This window comes from Lepisma saccharinum, chromosome 5, assembly GCF_977018435.1.
Source record: "Lepisma saccharinum chromosome 5, izLepSacc3.1, whole genome shotgun sequence".
NCBI classification, from domain to species: Eukaryota; Metazoa; Arthropoda; class Insecta; order Zygentoma; family Lepismatidae; genus Lepisma; species Lepisma saccharinum.
In genome coordinates, this window is record NC_139233.1 from 6,935,500 (window position 1) to 6,962,851 (window position 27,352).

General features: G+C 41.2%; 1 protein-coding gene across 6 annotated transcripts in view; it reads left to right on the forward strand.

The window, feature by feature from the left end:
* LOC145987634 (uncharacterized) overlaps nt 1-27,352 on the forward strand; it is a 529,186-nt gene that overhangs the window by 137,726 nt on the left and 364,108 nt on the right. For all 6 annotated transcript variants that reach the window (XM_083122088.1, XM_083122085.1, XM_083122086.1 and 3 more), the window contains 6 exons: nt 832-1,125; nt 2,163-8,848; nt 11,037-11,391; nt 13,572-13,823; nt 18,380-18,520; nt 24,683-25,003. In XM_083122088.1, the coding sequence (XP_082978214.1) occupies nt 832-1,125; nt 2,163-8,848; nt 11,037-11,391; nt 13,572-13,823; nt 18,380-18,520; nt 24,683-25,003 (8,049 nt within the window). The remainder of the gene's footprint in view (nt 1-831; nt 1,126-2,162; nt 8,849-11,036; nt 11,392-13,571; nt 13,824-18,379; nt 18,521-24,682; nt 25,004-27,352) is intronic.

Here is a 27,352-nt window from a genome sequence, read left to right on the forward strand (position 1 = left end):
TAACTCTATTTTATTTTAACTTTCCCTGGAAGCTTCAATTCACCAAGGTTCATTCCCTTGTTTACAACAGCTGTCCACTCCTCTCAGGTATTTGAATATGCACAGTCCAGTGTTAAGCAGACTTTCACTTCCTGATATATTGAGGCTACAAGGTTTACAACAGGTAAACAATAGGAAGGTGAAAACTCACGTATCAGCGTATAGGAAGTCTCCAGATACAAGGGTTTAGAGGAGCGGACAGACTGGCAGGGGACTGACTTTTCGATTGGATTAGAGACAGGAAAGAGCAATTTGGGAAGGAGAGGAGTCTGCCTGACTTAGGTGAACTACCTACCAAGCCTGGATAAATCATAGTTTGATTTTACTCTTCGATATTAACTTCATCATCATTCTTCTAAGTCAAGACAGGCATTTATCCTAATCCTTGCCATGTATGATTCGGGTTCGAGGTTCTTAAATCCAACGAGTGACTATTTGCCATTTCTAGTTTATTTCAGTTGTGCCTTTGCTGGCAAGCATTTAACTTGCCGTTATGACAAGTGCTCTCATCGTTAATGAGAATGAATGATGATTAGCTACATCACCCATTGGGATTCTCATAGATAATAATATGAAATCATACATATAATTATTTTTTATCACTTTTAGAATGTTTAAATCTGTGATCATGTAGTTCACCTGTATTTCAGACTAAGGAAAAAAAATGCGCAAAGTGTAAAAATGGTTGAGTGAAAAAAAGGCCTATGCCTTAACTCCGCCATTGTAAACAAGGAAATAAATGAAACAAACGTAATTTATTATAATGCAAGAGTGTTGTGCTTTTCTCCTCAGAGCGAATGGTGGTGAAGGGGGCTCCCGAGCAGAAGCCGGTGCTGGACCACGTGCGGATCGCCAGAAACCCTTCGCTGTCCACCATCCACGAGGAGAGGACGTCGCAGATGGTCAGCACCTACGACACGCCGGCCACCGACAAGTCCCTCACGGTGGACGAGAGGGCCGAGGTCTCGTTCTCGTTCGACGGCAAGGAAGTCTCGGTGTCGCTCTACGAGACGCCCGACCTCACCGAGGAGGAGGCGCTGCAGATCGTCGAGATGTACGCGGAGGAACTCTCCGAACACGTGTCGGGTGAGTCTTGGACACGTGGTATGGTGGGAGAATGAACCACACCACCAAAAGCAACGTGTGTGATTCCAATACTTGTGTGTGTTTCAAAAGTTACGACAGTAATGGAAAGGTAACGAGTTTAAGTAATTCATTCCACACACTTATATTTCTAGGTTCGGGGAAAAAGCACTTTAGTCAAATACTGCTGTTTTCTGAATCAAAGAAAATATTATCAGTATGATTTTATACTGAACACGTGTGAAGATTCCAAACATGCATATCATGTCTGTAATGTTTCCTATTAAGAAAATGAACAATAATAACTGCCTCCTGTAAAAATTGCATTTTTTCAAGCGCTTTTTCACCGAACACACTAGATTGGGCCTTAGGTGGATTTGCAAGGAGAAATGTTAGAATTGATTTTATATTGGCTGTAGAAAACTTCTCTCAATGTTTGTTTTCATTGCTTTTGAAGTTAAGAAAACTTTACATTCCTTCTCTTCAATATTATTTATTTTCCAATAAATGCACATTCTCGCATGCTTCATAACTTTTAAATACTATTTCTTTGAACTTATTTCTGTCCTTTCTTGTGTTGTATACGCTGTCTTCATGTTTTAGTCCGCACTCCCGTAGTTTCTTTCTGTCTGAGTGCAATCTCTTTCTTCCTTTCTTTTGTATTCTATTCTCCAATATTTGCATAATCTTCATGGCGTTACTTTATTCATGAATACATTGTTCGTAGCTGTTGGTACAATCAATAGGATACGAGTCGCATGCTTATTTGCATTAATTTAGTTGTTACAGAAGGGATAATAAATAGAACGTGATTTTCTTTGTCTATTTGAATGTATATTATCTTTTCATATTATTCAAGTGTTTATATTTTTATAGTGACCCTTTCTCTCTTTCTCTCTCTCTCTCTCTCTCTGATGATCCATTATTTTTTAAAAATAAGACATCTGGTGGTTACCATGTAGAGTGGATTAACAGTACTTACAAAATAACATATAATACCATGCACTTTCCCATAACATGTTTTTTCTTCCTATTTATAGAACACAATGTGGTGGAACTGCCCGCACTGAGATTCGTCAAAGAAACCTCCACATCTGGCAATCTTCTCATGGAGGCTGTGCTCATTGACGTTTCGGCAGAGGGCTTCGAGACGGCTCGCACAGGTCTGGACGACGACCTCCGCACCGAGGCCGACTTGGAGGACCTCTCCATAACAGACGATGTCCAGACACCGCCGGAAGTCCCTTACGACAATGTGGACGACTTCTACGAGAAGACCATTCCCAAGACGGTCCAGTATTCTCTACAGGAACCCGTGAAGGTTCTCGAGCCAGATGTCCTCTCTGGGCGCCTGGAGGAGCTGTCCGATAGGCAGCCGCTGTCCAAGATACAGGAGAAGGCTGACGAGAAAGCAGCTTCGATTTACGAGGCTATACAGATTGAAGAAAGGGAGGTAGGGAGCGAGGAGGGTAGGTTGAGAAGCTCCGAGGATAGCTTCTACAGCCTGTCTACCAAGGCAAAAGAGGCGGAGGTGTCCGCCAAGGGGGTGGCAGTGAGGGAGGAGAGAGTACTGCAACTCCACGAGGCCTCCTCGCTGTCTCAGGAGGAAGCCTCGAAGGCCAAGGCAAAAGAAGTTGAAGCGTCGAGGGTGATGGGGGTAGCGGACGTTGACGAACCCAGCATTTACACAGACGCGGTGGGACAGCTGTCAGACCAAGACACCCTGTCCAAGATAGAGACGTTTGCAAGCGCCAGGGAGAGTACCAGCGGTATGAGAGTCGCGGAGGCAGAGGAGCAGAACATACTCAGCCAGGGTCTGCAAGCAATGTCCGAACAGCCTAGCGCCGGGAAGCTGAAGGAGTCTGCAAAGATGAAGCAAGTCCCTGCTTACCAAGTGGCGGCCATTGTGGAGCAGCAAGACGTTCTGTCCGCTGGCCTCTCGCTCTCGGAGGACGAGTCGCTGAAGAGACTGGAGCAGGAAGCTCAAGCCAAGCTCTCTCTGAGGCAAGGGGTGGTCCTTCAGCAGCAGCAAGCTCTTGAGGGCACGGCAGAACCTTTATCGGACAGAACAAGCATGGCCGACCTTGGTACCCTAGCGAGCAGCACTGAAGAATCCGAAAGAGCTCTTGGAGTTATCGAGCACCAAGAGATCATGGAAGGCACCGTGGAGTCAATGAGAGTCAAAGCGGGGCACGACCTAACCCAAGCCAAATCCTTAACAGAAACCGCAAAAGGAATCGCTGTCGTACAACAGCAACACTTACTCGAAGAAAGTCCTGATGTTCTTTCGGAGAGAACTAGAGTTTCAGAGTTGGCAACACTAGCCGCGAGCACGCAAGAATCCCACATGGCATTTGCAATGAAACAAGAACAGGGCGTGCTGGAGGATGTTGGGGAATCGATCCAGGAGAAAACAAGCGTATCACAGCTGGCCACACTGGCACGCCCTGTCCAGGAACTCCAAACAGCCGTGCAGGGTGTTCAGCAGACAACATTGGAAGGCAACATTGAGTCTCTGTCTGACAGAGCTGGCATCTCGGGTGTGGCTACATTGGCGAAAACGGGACAGGAAGCTCAAAATGGTTTTGCTGTTGTCCAGCAACAGGAATTGTTGGAAGGAAATGTTCAAAGCATCTCTGAAGCCACTACAATTGGCAACCTGTTGACGTCTGCAAAATCTCTCGAGGAACAGCAGAGAGGCTTGGCTACTGTTCAGCAACAGGAGCTGCTAGAAAACCAATTAAGAACAATGTCTGATAAAACGAACCTAGAAGAACTGGCCACTGTAGCTCGCGTTGGTCAAGAGAAGCAGAGGGGTATAGCGATTTCAGAAGAACAGCAAGTTCTGTCGGAAGCAGGAACGCTCTCGGCCAGTAAATCCGAAAGTTCTACAGTAGGCGTTGTGAAACAGGTATCTCCTCTTGTCGCAGCAGCCGTCTCTAAGCAAGAAGCACTCCAAGGTGAAGCAGAAACCCTCTCTGATGTTGAAAGCATGTCAAAGCTGGAGGAAATAGCATCTGAATCAGAGGCAACACTACACCATGCCGCTACCATCGAAATGCACCAAGCTTTGCAGGCAGAACCTGATTCATTATCTCTGACAAAATCTTTGACAACAGAAGGAAGTCTGAAGGACATTACCCCACAAGAAGCGCTGCTACTGGAAGAACAAAAATCTCTTGAAGATGCAGCTACAATGTCAAATGTAGAAAGTTTATCAAAGCTTCGTCAAACAGCGGCTGTAAAGTCAGAGATGGCCAAGGAGGCTGTTGCCTCACAAGAACAAGTGGCTGTCGAACGAGCTGTTTCCCTGTCCGAAGCAAGTTCTGTTACAAAGGCAACAGGAAAGCAAACAACATTAGAATCGTCCTTGAAAGAAGCTACTGCGGTTAAGCAACAAGTAATGGAAGCACAAAAAGTCAGTGTGGAAGGAGCAAGAACAACCGAAGAGGCTTCGGAGAGAAGCTTGTTGGAAGGCGAGCAGGAAATGGAGATTATGCAGAAGATAACAGACATTGCTAAAAAGCTAACTGATTCCGCAAAGGAAGCTCTAAAGGTAATCTCAGGTCCTGAGACAGACACTGTAGAAATCATTGAAGAAGATGAGAAAATTGTAAGCAGCAGACAATCTCAAGAGGAAGACAGGCAAGAAACAGAAAAACTAGCAAAAGTTAAAGCTGAGGCTGATCGTAAAAAATCAAAAGAAGAGAAGACAGTGACAAAACAGAAAACAACAGAAAAAGAAGGCGGTGAAGAAAAATTAGCACTAGAAGAAAATCTGAGGAAGGAAAAGGCTGAAGCAGAACGCAAAGAGGAACAAGATAGAACGATGAAGGAAACTGAAGAGAAGAGGAAACACGAACAAGAAAAAGCCAAAGAGGAAAATGCTGACAGTAAAGATAGAACTGCACAGGAAAAGACGAAGAAAAAAGACGACAAAGCCAAGAAAGAATTAGAAGGGAAAATGAAACAGAAAGAAGAAAAACTTAAAAAGGAGAAGACTGAAACTGATAGCAAGAAGAAAGAAGAAGATGGAAAGAAAGAGGAACAGGAGGAAGAACAGTTGAAAAAGGAAAAAACGGAGGTTGAAAGCAGGAATAAAGAGGAAGAGGAAAGGAAGAAGAAAGCGGATGACGAGAGAAAGAAAACAGTAGCTAAGGAGAACAAGCAACAAGAGGAAGATAAGTTGAAAAAGGAAGAGGCTGAAGCTGAGCGCAGAAAGATGGAAGAGGAAGAAAGGAAGAAGAAAGAGGAGAATGAGAGAATGAAAAAGGAGACAGAAGCTAAGAAGAAACAGGAAGAAGAAAAACTGAATAAGAAAAAGGCAGAAGCTGAACATAGAAAGAAGGAAGAGGAAGAAAAGAAAAGGAAACAGGAGGAAGAGAAGCTGAAAAAGGAAAAGGCTGAGAGTGAACGCAAGAAGAAGGAAGAAGAAGAATTGAAGAAAGAGGAAAACGAGAGAAAGAAAAAAGAATCTGAAGAGAAACGGAAGCAGGAGGAAGAGAAGTTGAAAAAGGAAAAAGCTGAAATGGAACGTAAGAAGAAGGAAGAGGAAGAAAAGAAGAAGCAACAGGAAGAAGATAAATTGAAAAAAGAAAAGACTGAAGCTGAACGTAAGAAAAAGGAAGAAGAGGAAAAGAAGAAGGAAGAAGGGGAAAAGAAGAAGAAAGAGGATGATGAGAGAAAGAAAAAAGAAGCTGAAGAGAAGAAGAAAGAGGAAGAAGAAAAACTGAAAAAGGAAAAGGCTGAAGCCGAACGCAAAAAGAAGGAAGATGATGAAAAGAAGAAGAAAGAGGAGGAGGAGGAGAGAAAGAAAAAAGTGGCTGATGAGAAGAAGAAACACGAAGAAGAAAAACTGAAAAAGGAAAAGACAGAGGCTGAACGTAAGAAGAAGGAAGATGAGGAAAAGAAGAAGAAAGAGGAGGACGAGAGAAAGAAAAAGGAGGCTGAAGAGAAAAAGAAACAAGAAGAAGAGAAACTGAAAAAGGAAAAGGCTGAAGCTGAAAATAGAAAGAAGGAAGATGATAAAAAGAAAAAGAAAGAGGAGGAGGAGAGAATGAAAAAAGAAGCCGAAGAGAAGAAGAAACAGGAAGAAGAACTGAAAAAGGAAAAGGCTGAAGCTGAACGCAAAAAGAAGGAAGATGATGAAAAGAAGAAGAAGGAGGACGAGAGAATGAAAAGAGAGGCTGAAGAAAAGAAGAAACTAGAAGAAGAAAAGCTGAAAAAGGAAAAGGCTGAAGCCGAACGCAAAAAGATGGAAGATGATGAAAAGAGGAAGAAAGAAGAAGTCGAGAGAAAGAAAAAAGAAGCTGATGAGAAGAAGAAACTCGAAGAAGAAAAACTGAAAAAGGAAAAGGCTGAAGCTGAACGTAAGAAGAAGGAAGAAGATGAAAAGAAGAAGATAGAAGAGGAGAAGTTGAAAAAGGAAAAGGCTGAGGCTGAACGTAAGAAGAAGGAAGAAGAGGAAAAGAGGAGGAAAGAGGAGGACGAGAGAAAGAAAAAGGAGGCTGAAGAGAAGAAACAAGAAGAAGAAAAACTGAAAAAGCAAAAGGCTGAAGCTGAACGCAAAAAGAAGGAAGATGATGAAAAGAAGAAGATGGAGGAGGAGGAGAAGTTGAGAAAGGAAAAGGCTGAAGTTGAAAGCAAAAAGAAGGAAGAAGACGAGAGGAAGAAGAAAGAGGAGACAAAGAAAAAAGAGGCTGAGGAAAAGAAGAAACAGGAAGAAGAAAAACTGAAAAAGGAAAAGACAGAGGCTGAACGTAAGAAGAAGGAAGAAGAGGAAAAGAGGAGGAAAGAGGAGGACGAGAGAAAGAAAAAGGAGGCTGAAGAGAAGAAACAAGAAGAAGAAAAACTGAAAAAGCAAAAGGCCGAAGCTGAACGAAAGAAGAAGGAAGAAGATGAAAAGAAGAAGATGGAGGAGGAGGAGAAGTTGAGAAAGGAAAAGGCTGAAGTTGAAAGCAAAAAGAAGGAAGAAGACGAGAGGAAGAAGAAAGAGGAGACAAAGAAGAAAGAGGCTGAGGAAAAGAAGAAACAGGAAGAAGAGAAAGTGAAAAAGGAAAAGGCTGAGGCTGAACGTAAAAAGAAGGAAGAAGATGAAAAGAAGAAGAAAGAGGATGACGAAAGAAAGAAAAAAGAGGCTGAAGAGAAGAAGAAACAGGAAGAAGAAAAATTGAAAAAGGAAATGGCTGAAACTGAACGTAAGAAAAAGGAAGAAGATGAAAAGAAGAAGAAAGAGGAGGACGAGAGAAGGAAAAAAGAAGTTGAAGCTGAACGTAAGAAGAAGGAAGATGGTGAAAAGAAGAAGATGGAGGAGGAGGAGAAGTTGAAAAAGGAAAAGGCTGTAGTTGAAAGCAAAAAGAAGGAAGAAGACGAGAGTAAGAAGAAAGAGGAGACAAAGAAAAAAGAGGCCGAGGAAAAGAAGAAACAGGAAGAAGAGATAGTGAAAAAGGAAAAGGCCGAAGCTGAACGAAAGAAGAAGGAAGAAGATGAAAAGAAGAAGATGGAGGAGGAGGAAAAATTGAAAAAGGAAAAGGCTAAAGTTGAAAGCAAAAAGAAGGAAGAAGACGAGAGGAAGAAGAAAGAGGAGACAAAGAAGAAAGAGGCTGAGGAGAAGAAGAAGCAGGAAGAGGAGAAAGTGAAAAAGGAAAAGACTGAAGCTGAACGCAAGAAGAAGGAAGAAGATGAAAAGAAGACAGAAGAGACAAAGAAGAAACAAGAAGACGAAAAATTGAAAAAGGAAAAGGCTGAAGCTGAACGAAAAAAGAAGGAAGAAGAAGAGAAGAATCAGGAGACAAAGAAAAAGGAGACTGAGGAAAAGAAGAAACAGGAAGAAGAGAAAGTGAAGAAGGAGAAGGCTGAAGCTCAACTTAAAAAGAAGGAAGAAGAAAAGAAGAAAGATGATGAGGGAAAGAGAAAAGAAGCTGATGAGAAGAAAAAACTTGAAGAAGAGAAAGTGAAAAGGGAAAAGGCTGATACTGAGCGTAAAAAGGAGAAGATTGAGGATAAGAAGATGGATGACGAAAGTGAAAAGAAAATATCCGAAAAGAAGAAACAAGAAGAAGAGAAACCGAAAAGAGGAAAGGCTGAAACTGAGTGCAAGAAAGACCAGGATGATACCGATCGAAGAAGGAAGGAAGAGGTAGATGCGGAAGAAAAATTGAGAAAGGAGAAAGCAGAGCTGAAAACCAAACTAGGGGAGGAGAGAAAGAGAAGAATGTCTGGGGAGAAAAGGAGACCAAGCGAGGAAAAGGATACCAAGGCAATGTCTGAGAAAAAGTTGGAAGCAAGGGAGGGAAGAAGAGAAGATGAATCTCAACAGAAACTAAGCGATTCCCAAAAGTCAGAGAAGAAGGATGCGGAAGGCAGGAAGTTAAGAAGAGAGGAGGAAGAAGATGGAAGGAAAGGAAGGGCAGAAACTGAGAGGAGAAGAAGGAGGTCAACAGATTCCGAGACAACATCCACGTACAGTGCTTCAGTAACAACCACTTCCACGCTGGACGAGGTTCGTCGCGCCAAAGTGAGATCTCGTGATCACGGAGACGACAGTCTGTCGGGAATGGAGGACATCCCTAGGGACGCTGTTTCCATACGACCAAGCAGGAGTCGGCAAGCCACGGCCAGTGAAGTGGACGACATCTCAACCGATGCTTCCTCGGCTTCAAGAGCCAAAGGGTCCGCCAGTCGAGGGACGAGAGTGAGGGACGCTGCAGCTCAGGAAACAAATGAAGTAAGCATTACGTTTCGGACTTTACAAGGGTGTCCCAAAAGTAACGCAGGATTTTAATTGTGCGCCATTTTTATCCCCGCGGGGTTGGCAGCGTTCTGAGAGGTCACGTGTTGTAGGAAAAACATTGCGGTTAGTCAATATGGAGCGTTACATGACGAAGGAGCGAGTGAGGATCGTTAAAATTCGTTACAAGTAAGCAAATTACGTGGCATTTTCGATAGGAGAAGCGCCCCAAATGTAACAACCTCACACCGTACGATCTTTCCCTTCTGGGGATTCATTAAGTCCAAAGTTTATGCTGCGAAGATAACAACGATTCCTGAATTGAAAGCAGGAATTCAATGAGCTATCGACGGCATTGAGCCACAGTTATGCGAAAAAGTGATTCAGAATATTGTAAAAAGAATTCGAGTGTCAAATGCGTCGTGGAGGACATTTTGTCAGATATTCTCTTCCGCATTTAAAGGGAATGTTCACTCTTTCATATAATGTAATAACTTTGCCAACTAAATGTTTTTTTTCCTTAAATTAAATCCTGCGTTACTTTTGGGACACCCTTTAGTAATATACGAAGACATAACAGAAAGTAGTGCCTCGGTGGAAAAATCTCTTTCCAATATATGGTGTTTAGTTTCAAGTGTGTACAAACAAAAGGTATTAATTTAATGTTGGCAGCGAACTCGCCTACGTCATCCAATGAGTGACCAATGATATTGTTCTTCATATCCTCCTCCCCCAAACGATGGGTGCCTATTTTGTGCTCTAGCCTAGAGTTGTCCAGAAACAGAGAAACAAAGTTTTTTCCGAATACTATTTCTGGTAGGAATTAAACAAATATTTGTTCCCAGAACCAAATTATTTTTAGTAATCTTGCACATTTGCTTGGTGTTGCCAAAAAAAAGTCAAAACTATCAAATTTAGTAAAGGCTACCAATTTTTTTTTGTTCGCTGTTACCGAAAAGCTTAATCGAACGTGTTTTCATAATTCAAAGAAATCAGTTTGTTTTTTTCAATTATGTTAAGTCTAAAGATAATAAAATTTAGCTTTTAAATTATTTCCAAAACTTTCTTCAGTCTTCCTGCTAGTAAGGGTCTGAGTCAAATGAAACGAAATTCCTTACTTTTTTAAAGAGTGATATTATTATCTGTATTTGTATGGTAGTTTCTACATTATTATTTTTGTGGGGTACATTAGCAGGTGCCAAGGCACCCCTGGCACCAGGGTCCGAAATCATGGGGGGAACAGTGAGGATTTCCTCCCACCAACAATAATTCTCTCAAAATTCCCGGGGGGCGAGAGTGTTTGTTACAAGAACAAAAGATAAGAAATTAGTTTTAACTTCAAATATTTTTACAAAGGATTGTATCAAGAACACAGACAAAGTAGTGTGGTTGTGGGTGTCAAATGCTTTCTCTCTTATATCTCTTTCAAGTATCATTTAAAAATCTATACCAATTACGATAACAGTAAAAGAAGAATGCAAGACAAGAATAACTGTGAAATCTAGTTGATTTATATGTACTCAAAATACAAAGGTAAACAAAAACTTGCACATAATACAACTATTCCAACAATTTTGAATTTATTGACATATTTAACCAGTAAATAAAGGAATTTGTCTGTACCTACTTTATATATAACATTTTTAGAATTAAGTCAGATATATTACTTTATATGTATTTCATAATAATATATTGGGGTGTAAGGGGTGCTCCTTCCACGTAGTAAACCCTGGGCTCCAGACTAACGAGGCTCTGATGACTGGCTCCATTTCCAGTATAATTCTGTGTCGTCCTGTGTTTTGTCTTTATTTGTGCCGAGCGCCCTTTTTAGCCTCATCTTTTAACCAAGGTAAGGACATTTTAGTTTTCAGACACGCTTTTATTTATCTTATGATAAGGAGCTGGACCCCGTATAGTGTGACGGGTGCAAAATAGCCTCAGTGCTGACGCACCCAAATTTTTTTAATTCAAATTTTAATAATAATATATTTCTAAATATTTAGTAATATCTTTTATGTTTAATAACATCATGAATATGTGTACAATCTAATAATATTTGTGTGTATGTATATGTGTAGGTTAAGATTTGCATTCCCCACCCTCACCAGTCTGGTAATCCCCCCCCCCCCTTTCCATCTGTACGCCTATGCTCGAAACAGTAAGAAGAGTCGATGTCTCTTTCCAGCCTGCTCGCCGAGACTACAGGAAGAAGCCCAAGTTCTGCACGCGGCTGACCGACCGCACGGCAGCTCAAGGCTCCAACATCAAGCTGACGTGCAGCATCCTGGGCAGCCCGGAGCCCCAGGTGGAGTGGCTGAAGAACGGCTTCCCGCTGCCCTACGACGTCAACAAGTACCACACGAGGTACGAGAACGGCCTCGCTAGCCTAGAGGTCCTCGCAGCCTCCAGCACCGACACTGCGGAGTACACGTGCGTCGTCAAGAACGTCCACGGGGAAAACAGCTCCAGCGCGGATCTCAGGGTGTACGCGGGATTCGAACCGGCGCCCTTCCCCCCTACATTCACCAAGACCATTCAAGGTAAGAGCTTCACTTTAAACTGCACGGTGGGAAATATTTCTGTTTTACCGCCTTTACGGCGTGTTCTCAATCGGGGATCGCGGCTGCATCTGCCGGTTGCGGTGTGGACCGGATGCCGGCAACATTTAACCATTGTTTGATTGGGTTTATTTTACTTCGCCTTTTCTGCCACTTTTGGATAATCGCGACGGTGATGATGAATGATGAAATTGATGAAGGAACAATCACGAATAATACCCGCTCCCAAGCCGGGATTCGAACCCGAGCTCCTGACACAACAGTCGAGTTTCTTGTGGTAAATCAATAACTATGAAGACGTGGTAGCTCTGTCGTTATAGATTGTAAGGCAAAAAGACGCAGACATGGTTTCAGTGATGACCAGGTCTGCTTAGAATGTAATGTGATGGATACGATGCAACACAAACTAACTACATGTGAAAAAAATGGAAGCATCATGGTATGCATCAGTAGTATATGTCGTATCCCTAGTAAAGATGTACACTTTGAATATGTATCACGACCAGCATGCTTATATTTTCCAGCAACAAAACAGAAATCGTTGCAATGGTTAATAGCAACCTTTATTGTATTCGGGTATGCAAATAAAGGTAATGTGACTGACTATAAAATATTCTGTAGAGAATATGCCACAGTACAAGATATATGGAACAAAAAAAACTTATACGCAAATTATATTCATGTAGTTCTTTTTAAACAAAAGTAAGAATACAAGGTCAATAAAAATGTAATGACCTTGGTTCCTTCAGAAAATGATGATAATTGTAAACATGAATGTATGTTATTAAAATGTGAATTAAAAAAAAAAGTCGTTAGGGCGTTTGACTACCAAGCAAGAGACCTATATTTCAATCCCTGGCGGGGAAGAACCGGGATTTTTTCCACCTGTTCAAGCGGCTCCGGCGCCCACCCAGCGTCTTATAAAGTGGGTATACCTGGAGGAAACTCTGGGGGATAAAGGCGGCCAGGGGCGTGGTGCTGATCGCATCACCTCCACCTTCGGCCGTGTTCAAGAATGTGTGGAGCCCTAACTCCACACCCCTATACGCCTTCATGGCGTGGTGCAAAGCACAGGGGAGCACTTTACTTTTTTAAAAGATCAATAACTATAAAGCTATTATAAATGTGTCTACCATTGGCGACGCCAGGGGTTGAGAGGAGGTGCTTCTGTACCCCTTTTATTCAGGCCAGCACCCCTAATTTTCATCCATTCATTGTTCTCTTGCTCGAAAGGTAGGTTTCTCACTGCAACATCCAGGCTTTATGATATTGCACCTTACGCAAGAAATGAGACGTTAAATAACAAAAATCACAGAAATCACAAATAATTTGAAATCAGGCACGGGAATTTTGTTTTCTGTTCTCTAGATACTTACCTGTATAGATTAGTAAAGAAATTACTACTTATACAGGTATTATGATTTTGCTGATTTTGTTACTGTCTTTTTCATTATCTAATTTTGATAATACGTTATTAACGTACAATGTGTTTGATAAGTATTGACATTACCTTTCAATATGTTAGAGTAATAAGCAGAAGTGCGAAAAAGGAATAATAACATAACAGTAGTATTAATTTTAGTCGCTATCAATAAGGATATAGGTTATACATACATACACACAGTGCTTTCATTAATTAGTTATTGTTTATTTACTTATTATTTAAGACACTTCACTGCTTTTCCATATCGCACGACTTACGTACAGTACCAATGGAAATAATGAGAACAATTGCAGAAAAGGCAACCTTAATGGTCAAAATTATAATTATATCAATGAAGAAAAATGTACTTTACATTGTTTTAAAGACAAAACGTTTAGATTTTGAATGTACAGTACATGCGTTTCGAAAGTATATCTATAAGAAATTACCTCATTCAGTACTATTCCACTAACTTTGTTCAGAGAATCAAGATTCATAGGTTGCCAATTTTGTCAGTCTGTTACCTTGGACTTTATTTCTATGCAGTTCTGGCAGAATACATTTGAATACATTTTGCTATGCAACAAGTAAGACTACTTGTAAATTTCCTGGGTTTTATTTTTTCATTGTATGTTTCATGAATCATATACGAAGAAAAAATGTACATAAACTGCCTCTAAAGTGTCAGTCTGTCACCTCTGGAATTACTCATGAATAATATTTCCATTTTCGCTTGCAGACTGTTACCAGTACGCCGACGACGAACTGACTCTGGAGTGCCGTGTTCGAGGCCAGCCGCAGCCGAAGATCACGTGGTTGAAGGACGGGACGCTGGTCCGCCCCAGCAGCCGCTTCCAGCAGAGGCAGCTTCCGGACGGGATCTGCCGCCTGGTCATCAGCTGCCCCGAGCCCTCGGACAGCGGCAACTACACCTGCCGCGCCGAGAATCAGGTGTGGACGGATCAGATTTCGACCACCGTGGAATTCAAAGGTACGCACGGAAATATACTGTTTCTACCATTGAATACTCATGATTAAATTAGCATCAACAAATTCGGGCCTCAATCGCCAAGAAAATGTTTCTACTTAGCTATTCGATTGCTTTTAACGACAGTACAGCTCACCGCTCAGGAGAAGTTCCCTGCCGGAAATCAAGTGACGTAGGGGCAGGCGACTCCACTATTAACGTTGGGGAGTGCACCCTGGGTCGGAAGCAAGCGCTTTGGTCTCGCTGTAATCTGTAAGGCTTGATTCACATCTACGCTCAAATCACGGTCCGCGCACGGCCAAGGGGTATCCACATTAGCGGTCAAGGTATGATCATCGTCAATCTGGTGTTGATTTCTTGACAGAGTACACAGATTTTTTCTATTGATTTTTTTAAAAAAGAACCTGACGATTGTACTAACTACAATGTTTGAGATACTTTTAACGACGGAATTGGCTGTTACAGCACTGGCGTTCGAAGAAAATGGCAAAGAAAAATAGGGAACATTTATTTACACTTACAATGTGCAGAGTTAAGAAATGTCAACAATGGCAAACATTACTTTGTCGATCTAGGTTTGGCATGGACATTTTTGGGCTGATTGATTCATATCGACATTGTTGATAATTTCTTTTATTCGAACGTTTCCGACACAACACGGCTAAATAATGTACAGGATAAGCAATACAAAAATATTCTGTTCACTGAAAAGAAAAAAAAACAGCAACCAATGAGAAATAAACAAATTCATAATTCAAAACGAATTGAATTCATGATGACATTCATGTCAAAATCATTGAGAGTCACATTACGATGAAGTGGTGTTTTCCTAATATTTCCTGGGGAAACAAGTTTTCTCGTCGGTGGCCGATCCTTCCGTTCAAGCGATTCTTTCCGAATCCTCTTGATTGTCGGCTCCGACAAACCTATGGCTGCAGACGCACGCTTGGTGCTCTGCGTAATTGACAGGTTTCTTTTCTTCAGATTCACGATCTCAGAATTCAATAACTTTGCTGATAATCTCCGCTATGCACAGTAGCACTTTTCCTCCTTACACCTGCCATAACTCTTAAAACACCACGAAAACCACGCAAAATCGCCCCAAAAATCGCAATTAAACACCCACGCACAAGCACTTCCACAACGACAATGACCGCAGCAGAAGACTTCCTGCTACCCCTAAAATCTGCAAATAGAACGGTCTTCCCCGGTCCCTCCGCACGTTCTCGCCCCTCATTTGGGGATCTTCTCGTGACCGGTGAGCTGTACCAGTGGTCACAAAGATTTCAAGCAGCTCCGGATTTCAACTGTGTAATGTGTTCGGCATATTCTTATTGATTGTCTATTTTAGTTTCCTCACAGTTTTAGCCTTCCCAAAGATTTATCATCCAGGTTGGGAGATGATGACAATGTTTTACCAAATGCTTTTAGCAGGTTGTTAAAAGTCGAATCTATAAATTCTATTGGGTTCTGTAACAGGACATTTTTCTACAAAATTTAAATTCGATCCAAGTTGCGTATTGTTTCATTTGAACACCGAACTTGAGCAGTATTTAAATTCATCCGGAAAAAAAGGTTCCGGGACCGAATTCAAATACGTACTAGAAAGACAAAAAAAATGGTTTACGGTCCAGATTTACGCTTGCTGATTTTCTCTCCCGGACCGGAATTTAATTTATTTAGAATTTCTGGACCCTGAACAACCCTGGTATTAGCTCTTTGAGAAGAGCGTGACTTTTACACTGTCTATGAGGAAGTTTTTTAATGTGTTGTTTGTTCTGTCCTTTACAATCTTGCACTTTCGACCTTTCTAGGGACTCTTCAACGCTCCTTTTTAACAATAAGGTAAGAGTTTTCGATAAGACGATTTTTCCTCGTGTACTCATAAGGGTGCAAAATGGCCGTAAGTGCCGACGCATCCAAAACGTTTTACTCATTCATTCATTCACTGTTCCATCGTTGATACTTTCACTGTCTGCACTAAGAAAAAAGACAAACAAGGGTAAGAATTTCAATAGTTTGAAATGCAAGGGAAGGAAGTCCAACATGTCGCGATGCGAGGTTTCTTTTAGAATGGAATCATGTAAAATAAAGAGCAATTAAAACGAGCACGATGTATAAATACAAGAAAATGAACGGAATCGGATAATGAATACGAGATGGCAACGCGCCTTTGAACGGAAAGTTCGCAAGGCTTGAGCACAAAAATATAGTTCCTTAATGAAAACACGTTACAGCGTATACAGAGCATATAAATGTGTTAAAAATATTAGGTACTTAAAAACTTGTTGAAATGTAGAGTGTTCGGCACGATTATTTTGTTACAAGTCGAAGTTAAAATTATATATACTGCTCAGCAAAGAAGAAAAAAACCTCGGAAAATATGCGAACTAAAATCCACCCCCACTTGTTTCTGTCACGGTGAACGGCAGCAGACGAGAATATGGGGGAAATTCTTTTCTCTTTCTCTGCTCTCAAATGGCACGCTGTTGCCACGATGCCTCACAGCTGTTCTCTGACAGATGAAATTCTGGCGGACCTGCCGCAAAACACGACGTTCAGGATGGCGCGGTCAGTGGTTGAAGAAGTATGGATAGCGTTCGTGACGATTCCCGATTTAAATAATTAATGACAATAAAATCTATTGTCATGGTTGTGATTCTTACTATGCGATAGTAAATATTACCATCTAAGAAACAGATTTTATCTTCAATTTAATTATTAATTATAATTATATCCTTAGAGACAGTGGCGGCGATTGGAGGTACCAGGTCAGAGGCGCTAACTTGTTTTGCCTTTACTTTTCGCAAGACCTTTTCCATTCTTCTTTGGGAAAGTTCTGAAATTCTTCTCTTGCAACTTCCAGTACTCTGCCCAAATTACGATCCACATTTTGTGATGCAATACGACCCTTTATGATACCCCAAACATACTCAATAGGGTTTAGATCGCAATGATAAGGTGGAAGACGAAATACGGTGTGGCCGTTTTCTGCTGCAAGAGTGTCGACCCGATATTGCGGGGGATTTTTGTTGGTTTTGATTAGCTGATATAACTAATATATAATACTATATATATTATATACTATATAATATATAATACTATATAATCCTAAGTCATTGCAAATAATGTAGCGAAGAGTTTCACGACTACCCCGAAAATTAATTTCTTTCTTTAATTTCGAAAGCACTTTTTTTTTACTGTTGGCACTTCATGTTCAACTGTATAAAAATTACCAATAGTTCTTCTAATCAAACACTTGTCAAAGTCGTCTACAACAATTCTATGCTTTTCGGCAGACCTGTTGTCGTAAATTTCCCCCCGGAATTTCCTTCCTTTCTAATTTTCTTAATGAAAGTGTCCGACATTTGAACTGCAGCCGCCGCACGCTTTGTAGTTTGATTGACCGGAAACGTGTAACATCCTTCTCTCGCTTCGTTGTCAAGAAATTTAACAACATTCGAAATCACCTCTCGGCTCTCACTATGTACGGTTTTGCCCTTCATTTCGGGACAAACAACAGACACACTCGAACTCAATTGACCTTTCGTCCATGTAAGTTTGGCAACATTGACAGGGTGTCAGAAGTCGAGCAGTCCTTGCTACCCCCACCTCCCACCCGACCCAACCCTCGATCAGCTGTACACAAAAACGTTCCGTTCCTCCTGTGTGCTTTCTCTGCGGACTCTGAGACACAACTGTGACAGAGAGAATCTTTCATGCTCTGCGCGGAGTGATACAATGGTTTCGCATCAACCTGTAGTGCGGTCCCAGCTGACGTCACTGTCAAGATAGCTTGCACTTTAGTATACTCTACGCCACCTCGTCCCTCCGCGCACAAGCACCTTCCCTCGGTCTTCACATTGAAGTTGCAAAGTACGGCAACAGCGTATCTGCAGTCATGCGACTGAGACTCCACGTGGAGTAGACGAGCAGAAAGACAGCTGCGCCCATTGGCTCAAGGACTCCACGTGGAGTAGACGAGCAGAATGACAGCTGCGCCCATTGGCTGAAGGTTGAGTGTGATTGGACGAAAACAACTCACCCGCTGTTTATCCCCACCCACGTTTATGGCGGCGGCTTTCTTTAGTTCTTTGACGTTAGCGAAGTAAACGCGTGGACTATAACCTACCTATATGTATTATTCTTTAAAAAAAATAATAATGATGATCTAGAATATTCGTGGATTCTGACATAGATTTGGGTGTAACAAAATGGAAGTTGATATTAGTTCTATTTGCTGTGCTTGAAGTTATTTCTGTTGATTGTATTGATTATTGCGTACAATTGACATTTCTTGCAGAGGGGAAGATTAAAATATGAATCGTGACGTTTCTATGTAAAACTCCACACTAGTCGATAAGCGTTGCCCCTCCCACATACCGAAGTACTGCAATACATCTCTAAACAACACATGCTGAATGTAATGTAAGACTTACATTACATTCAGGTAAGTCTCCATATCAACTGCTAACCAGGTCATAAACGTATGCATTTGTTTAAATGTTTATTTTGATGTTTTTGATGTTTACTTGTACTGAATCGTTGATTTCTTGCAGGACGGGAGGGACACGAGGAAAAGCGGGCAGACAGGTCCATCTGTAGAGGAGTCCGGGACACGAGGCCTCAGTTCTCCTCCAAGCTCACCGACCACCTGGTGCCGGTTGGCGGAACTATCGCTCTGCAGGTTGAAGTTGCAGGTATTTAAAGACTTTTTTATTGAATTTTCGTTACAAACGAACAGGGCCGTAGTGAGGTGTAGGCTGCGGGGGTTGAATCCTAGGGCGCCATACAAAGAGGGCGCCAAATTCAACCTGCTCTGAGACAACAAAGCCAGAAATATGGCAGAAAATTTCCACTTGGCAGAGATACGGGGAGAAGGTGTTACTCGGTCCTTGTTCTCATTGAAGACCTTCAAGCCAGTAACCAACGGATACTTCTTTCGGGGGTCACCACGTGAAAGTAAAGTAGATGTCAACATTCTCATTTCAAAATTTGTAAGATGTAAATACCACAAACCATTATATACGAAGGAAATATCGAAGGACGGACATAAAATGTCGGTGCTTGGTCGTGCAGGGGCCACTCTAAACCACAATCCTCCCTAGGGTAGGTTTACCATATTTTTTGGGGTCCAACCCAGGACATATTTGCGATCAACTCGTTACTGCTGAATTTCAGTTTTCTTTACAAAAATAAGTTGAAATTACTTAAAAGCCTTAACATTTTATTGGAACATTAAACTATAAATTGTACAAGATAAAATATTAACATTTTTTTCTAAAATTAATCAATAAATTTTCAACTGTTTAATTGAATAATATATTTTCTGATATTTAGGAAGCCTCTCTGTTCTCTGTTCTGTTAGTTGACTGAGTTAAACTTTTTACTAGGCATGACTTTTTTCAGAAATGGCTTGTTTGTTTTAATAACATCATAAAATTCACAGCATGAAAGTTCTGAATTAATTTTAACATTCAGCAGATGTTTAACAGAGGATACTAGAAGTCTACCTCTTTCTGCTGACCAAATATTCCCCATAATTGAAAATACTCTCTCAACTGGAGCAGATGTTTCAGGCATAGCAAACTCAACCATTGTAGAAATGTTGGCACATGAAATATCAGTCTTTTGAAACCCCTTAAAAATTGGTCGTGAATATTCAATACCGGTAGCTATTTTCATGTTCAGATTCTCAAAACTCCGGACATTTTGCAATCCCGGAAGTCACACCGGACACCACTAAAAACAGGACTGTCCGCCTAATCCCGGACGTATGGTAAGCCTACCCTAGGGCGCCAAAATATCTAGCTACGAGGCTGCAAACAAGAATAAACTCATTTAATATTGACATTCGAGTATCATCTGCAAGGAAATTGTATGATTTACGATACGAGAATCAGGCTCACATTTCAAAATGTTGTTGGATTGGTTTTTCCCACTACGGTGGGCGGGTAATGAATCTCATTTGTAGATCTCTAGAATGCGCCAGTGGCGTAGTGGTATCGTCGGCACCTTCTAATCGAGGGGTCTCGGGTTCGAAACCCGGTGGGGTCACATTTTACAGCTGTTTGGATCCAACTTTTAACTGACTGCCCAGTCCCGATTAGCCTATCTGTGCATAAAGTGGACTTAAGAAAGTTGTCATTTTACCATTTATGACTTTACTCAAAAGCATCATGTGTATAAGTTATTTATTTAATTACTGCTCTCAACAGAGATAAAGCATTCAATTACAGAAGACAGATAAACTTAATTGGTTTATACACATAAACACAAGAAGAAACAATACAACAAACATACATAGACCCATAGGCATAACTTGCCCCCTCCCCACCAAATCTTGTACAAGTTAAGAGTACTTTTCTTGAGACCTGAGGTGCAAAGTAATACAGAATACTATTTGTGATTTCGCGAATGCAACAGTTATTTAGCAAATAATCCTGAACACTATGATTATGGTTTTGTGTTTTAGTCCAACTTTATGCACAGAAAGACAAATCGGGACTGGACCTACAGTTTCAAGTGGGATCTGAACCCCTATGTCTCCAGCGGATGCTATTTTCATGGATTTTTTTTATTTTATCTCTCCCCCGCCACAAATTTAGGCTTTAAATTTCACCCATGTACAGACCGATAATGTAAGTAATCAATTAAATAATCACAAACAATCAAATTAAACAATCGGGATCTTTCACTTATCATTCGCCATTGAAGAACAAAGAAAGACCTGTGTACTAATAATATTAATTGAATACATATGCGTGTAGAATTGTAGAATATACTACAGAGCATTTCCTGACATTCGCTACGAGATTCGGCGGCCAATTGCCCGGCATCAGCGCTTGTCTTTCCCGGTGACAGGTCAGCGACAGTCGCTAGAGTCGGCTATTAAAATTACAGTTTTCATATTGTGTACTAACCTTGACTACAGAAGGTGTTGAAAATGATGTCCCTCTGCTGCAACACATTCCTGGCATCTCCGAAGGAAATTGGCATTTACATGTGCAAGTTTGTCTACTGTAATTCTCACGATTTCTTGTACAATACTCTCTTTTAACTCACGGATGGGGTGCGGATTGTCTTTGTATACTTTATTTCCCCATTTTTCTTTCCACTTTTATTCAGAACTGACCCTATTACTCTAAACTTTTAAAATAGGTTTAATCTGGGCGACTGTCGCGGACCCGTTCACCGGGAAAGACAAGCGCTGATGCCGGGCCTGCTTGCCGCCGAGTCTCGTAGCAAATGTCAGGGAATGCTCTGTAGAACAGTAGTTCCAAAAGTGTGCGCCCTGGCGTCCTGGTTGGCTTACAAGGGCGCCGCGAAATGTTCCAATATTTTCACTGAAATGACACTTACTTGTCAGTCTACACGTGGTTTTAGTACTTTTTACACATTAAATGTTTCTGATTTGATATATATGTTTATTTTTTAACTTCAGGCAAGTAACCTAACCACACTAACTGAGCGTTGCAAGTGTTAGATAGGCCCAGGGTGCGAAATCATTGAAAACTGATTGGGGGGGGGAAGTTCTTAATCTATAATACAAACCCCCTCTCCCACAAACATATGTGTAAATTATACAATATACATATTTGTAATGTTATTAAAAGTAAAAATAATTTACTCAATTGAAAATGTATTATTATTATTATTTACATCAAGGAAATTAATGTGCTACTTTTGTACATATCAGATATTGTAAAGCAGATAGCTAATTCCTTTACTAACTGGTCAAAGATGTTAATAAATTATGAAATAGTTAAAGTGTTCTTTTGTTAATTGTAAGTTTTTTATAGTTTGTGCTTTATGTTAACATAAATCAATTAGATTTCATAGTTATTATTTTATTGCATTCTTGTTTTACTTCTATTGTGCGTATTAATGTAGATTTGTTAATGATCTCTTGAGAGAGAATGCATTCAATACTCATAACTACACTAATTTGTTTGTGTTTACAATATTATTCTTATTTTCCTGTAGTTTACGGTTATTACAAGCATAAGAAAACAGTTTTTGTTTGTGACGTTTCAGGAGAACACACGCTCCTTTCATCAGACATTTATTTTCATTTTGACTAAAGATACAGTTATAACAATGGTTAGTAATTTTTTAAACAAAAATAATCCAATATATATAAAGCCCCAATCCCACCACTCACTCACTCACTGACATAAATGTTCTCCATGAAGGAAGCCCCGGAGGCGAAAAACACCCGATTACGACCCCCCATGAAATTGTCCCAAATGACCGAGAAAATTCAAAAATCGCTCAATTAGCCCTTCCTTAAGGGTGAAAATGCCCTTTTTTCACGTCCCTAGCAACCGTTTCCAAGGCATTTCTTTTTTGCTCACATTGTTTCCTTCAATTCTTAATTGTCTAGCTACATTACATTTCTTACAGATCAATAGACACAGATGAATGAACTCCTGGTTTTGAAAAGGTGCCTGAAACAAGGGTGACATCTACATAATAAGGAGTTTCAGCCCAGATACAATTACGTATATATTGTTATACTCAATGCGTAAATATCTGCATCGTGCTTGTTTCAACTAAATGTTTAGGGGGTATAATGACATGCAATTCCTTAGAGCTTGCCGTGCTTGTTGTTCACCATGGAAACGGACGTTGCTAGGGAACTTAAAGAAAGTTTATTTTCACCCCGAATGCTACTGTAAGGGAATTATGCTAGAGTTTTCGATTGATTGATTGATTGATTGATTGATTTGGTGTTTTAAGTCCACTTTGTGCACAGTATTAGAGTTTTCGAATTTTAAAATGTGAGCATCAGAATTCATTGCAGAGGAGAGATAGAAATTTGCGAAGAATGAAGGAAAACATTTCTTTATTTCAATTATGTTTAAAAATGTAAAACTGACTACAGAAGTAAAATGTTACTTTTCCAATTTAGTGTCCAATTGAATTCGTTTACATAAAACATCTAACTAACTATCCTGAAACTGTCATTACTTACCCAGCTTATTATTAAGAAAGAAACCAATAATATTTTGATTATTTGTACATATTACAGCGCATACACACATAAATTTACGTTCAAAACTTTCCAAATAAGCGAACCACGTCGGCGAGCGCACGAGACGTGGCCACAGGCCACGTCGAAAGTGCGCGAGTCCGTTATATAATGGATGTTGTCAATGTTACATTGTTGTAATATAGCAACTTAACTGTGAAAAGAAGCAGTCTGTTTTATTTTTATTTAAAATTATGAATCCCAAATATCATCAGGTAATTCAAATTCATCATTATTTTCACAAAGTCTCTTGATATTTTCTGTTACATTAAATTTTAAAGATGGTGGCTTACTCCATTTGTGAAAAAGAAAACTCCATACTGGATCTATGTTACCATTTTCATTATTTAATTTATTCCAGTGTTCTTCTGCAATGAATGAAGCTTCCCAGATATTCAACTCTGTGTTTCCCGTTAATCTTTTTAAAACCCTTCTCTTTTTAATCAAATGCTTCTCTTCGATGATGTGAGTTGACAAACCTGTTCTTGGGTTTAGATTTATAATGTCAAAATCGTGTTCGTGCTATCTTATTGCCATTTTCCTTGCTGTTTGTTCCACATAATCCTTTGAACATGAACAACTTATATTATATATTCCTGCGTACATACAAGAAAAATATTATTCTTAGTAAAGTATATTTGAAATAAATGTAATTGCTTATATTTTGTTTGTTATTACCAAGATTGTTGGTGGGGGGAAATCTCCCCCCCCCCAAGGATTTCCGCACCCTGGATAGGCCTACATTCTGACTTGGGCGTCGCGGAAAGATCACTAAGAACGCCGTGAAATGAAAAAGTTCTTGGGACCACTGTACTAGAATATAAAATATTGGGACTAGAGCATTCCCTGACATTCGCTACGAGACTCGGCGGAAAGCGCCCCGGCGTCAGCGCTTGTCTTTTCCGGTGAACGGGGTTCGCGACAGTCGCAACGCTACAGTCTGTTTTTTTCGCCTTCCCTGCCTTCGCTCTTTCCCTTTCTGTTGACGTTGCAGACTGACGCCAGTATAATCCTCCCTCGGAAGTTGTGTTGTGTCGTGCACCGTGTGTTGAAGATTGAGGCTTAATATGGCACAACAAAAGTTTACATTACAACAAAGGATTTATCTTGTCGAGTGTTACTTCGGAAAGAGGAATTATGGAGAAGTGCGACGACGTTTTGCAACGATTTTTCCTGGTGTTCCCGTTCCACATAGGACCACTATATTAAACCTTGTAAAAAAAAAGTTTAGAGTAACAGGGTCAGTTCTGAATAAAAGTGGACTTACTGAGGATAAACTCGATGAGATAGAACAAAGGTTAGAACAGTCTCCTCGGAAATATATCCGTCGCCTCTCACAAGAAACGGGTGTTTCAAAAACCCTCTAGGTCCCCCGATTTGTCAGCCTGCGATTTTTATTTATGGGGAAATCTAAAAAATAAAGTATACAACGACAATTCGCACACCATCCGTGAGTTAAAAGAGAGTATTGTACGAGAAATCGAGAGAATTACAGTAGAAGAACTTGCACGTGTAAGTGAGGGACATCATTTCCAACACCTTCTGTAGTCAAAGTTAGTACACAATATGAAAACTGTAATTTTAATAGATAGCCGACCCTAGCGACTGTCTCTGACCCCGTTCACCGGGAAAGACAAGCTCTGACGCCGGGCCGCTTGCCGCCGAGTCTCGTTGCGAATGTCAGGGAATGCTCTGTATAACGAGTACAATGTATTTGTAATTATAATTCTGATTCATTTTTTTCATAAAGTTTGAAAGGCAATGAAACACGACAAGTGCATGATGCTTATTCCTACGATTTAGTTTCAATGACGTTCCTTCCTTTAAGGCACGCCCAGGCCTGATGTAATGTGGATGAGGGAAGCGGAGGTGCTGCCCCCGTCGCCGAAAATCCGAACCTTCGAGGAAGGGAACCTCCACACGCTGACGGTGATCAACGCCACGCCGTCAGAGGCAGGGAGCTACACGTGCAGGGCCTCCAACCTCTTCGGGATCTCGGACACGTCGGCCAGGATCCAGGTGGTTTCCGGAAGGGGCTGGACGGAGCGTCCGGCAATGTTCGTCGACCGGCCAGACCACACACTGTCCGTTGCTGTTGGTGAGGACATCGTGGTGTCATTCCGGGTGACTGGAGAGCCCAAACCAAAAGGTATGAACACTGAAAATGAGATTTTGATTTTTTTTTTAATAAACTTATTGCTTTGGGACAGTTTTTTTTTTTCATTTCAGGATGGCAAAATTTTGATACCGTGGAAAGTTACATTCTCAATTTGCATATTCGATCCCATTTATGCAGTTTACGTACTGTACACCCAACGGAAAAAGTTGATAAAATGCACGGCCATGAAATTAGGCAGGTGGCAGAAGTTTGCGCTGTTGCCACGTTGGAGCACAACCTCGTGTGTTTGGAGGTTGTAGAGTTGGTCTTTGTAATCTATGTGTGACACAAACGGACAGGATTTGCTCGAAAGATCAGGGATGACGCAAAAGTGCCCCGGAAATAGGTTGGTCTGACCATGGAGGTAAGAATGCGAGAGAAGTAAGCACTGCGCGCTGTTTCTGAAGCCGGGTCACGTGACAGAACCGGAGAAGTCGGACCAAAACATTCGAAGACGCCGTAAGAAAGCATGTAATTTTGTGTACTTTTGAATAACATTTAGGAAGCAATGGTGCCTGCTCAACACACGGCTGTACTAACAGAAGCGACGGGAAACCTGAAGGAATAATACTCCATAAGCAAATAAAGCTAAAAAGGGTATCCCAAAAGTAACCCAGGATTTAAATTTACAAAATGACCCTTTATTTATACATGAATTGGCAAAGTTGTAACATACTTTGAAAGAGTAAACACTCCGATTAAATATGGAAAATAATATCCGGCAAATGTACTCCACGTCTCATATGACACTCGCGCAATCTTTTGACAAAATTTGCAATCACATTTGTGGCTCAATTGTTGCGATAACACGTCAGATTTCTTCTTTAAGTTCGTGAATGTTGCTGTAAACCTTGGACTTTACAAATCTGCAGGGATAAAAGTCGCACGGTGTAAGATCGCATGACCTTGGTGGCCAATTGTGATCACTGTTGCGCGAAATCAGCCGCCCATGAAATTTTTGCTTTAACAACTATTTCGTTTCGCGTGCCGCATGACACGTGGCGCCATCCTGCTGGAAGAACATCTCGTCAACATCAAAGCCAAAGTCCATGGCTTCCACCTGAGGCCACAAAAATGCTGTTATCATCTCGCGATAACGTACACCATCGACAGTTACTGCACTTCCGGACTCGTTTTCGAAGAAGTGCGGCCCAATAATTCCACCACACCAAAGTGCACACCACCCAGACACTCGTTGGGAATAAATCGGCTTTTCTTCAATAACACGAAGGTTTTCCGTTCCCCGAATGCGACAGTTCTGCCTGTTTACATACCCATCCAAATGAAAATGCACCTCGTCACTGAAGATGATTTTCTTAGCAAAATCACCATCCACTTGCAGATTGTCCAGGACCCAATCGACGAATGCCCGTCGCTGCACGTGGTCTTGCGGCTTAAGCTGTTGAGTCATCTGAATCTTGTATGGGTGCATACGCAGATCTTTCGCCATGATCCGCTGCATCGTGCTCCTCGCAATGTCTAACTCAAAAGACCTGCGGCTAATTGACGTTCTCGAACACTCAGCGACACTAGCGCTCACAGCAGCAATTTTATAAGCCGAGCGTCCGGTATGAGGACGGCCACTTCTTTTGTCGTCCGTCACCGAACCTGTTTGTTCAAACTTTTGAACCACTTTTGACACAGTCGTTCCGTTTGGCGCGTTTTCCCGCCCAAAAACATCACGTAATTTGAGCACCGTTTCAGCACAACACTCTTCGAATTTGTAATATGTTTTTTACGATATTTATGCACTCCTGCATCGTGTATTTCTCCATCACGACTAACTCGCTTCTAACCGGACTGTGCTTACTGCAACATGTGCTTCAGACAGCGTCGCCAACCCAATGGAAAAAAAGGCGCGCAATTTAAATCCTGCGTTACTTTTGGGACACCCTTTAGTTATAGTTTGTTTTGTAGTATTTAAGTGTAATATAGACCTCGAGTTTGCGTTTCTAGTTGGAGCCTACTTCCAAGCCCCCGTGCGCTTGCAGCAGCCGATGCGATGTTCTTCTGTCTGTGAAGTCATTGGTTGAAGTAGATGCGGCAATCTTAGGCCGTGTCCCAAAGGTGCAAGACCGTACTTGAAGCGAGCATCCTCCGAGTATGGTCTTGGAGTGAGGTCTTGAAGTCGTGGAGTGGAAGTGAAAGTCTATCGAATTACACTTCGACTGCAGCGCCAAATACGATCAGTAGATAAAACGAGTACTCGTTGTTTTCCCCACGTTTTAACCACTTGTTTTTCACCATAGAAATCACGTTGCATTTTCAAATGTTCGTACACATACATTTCCACACATTAGAAGCACTTTAACCAACAACTTGCTGACCCATCGTATATTT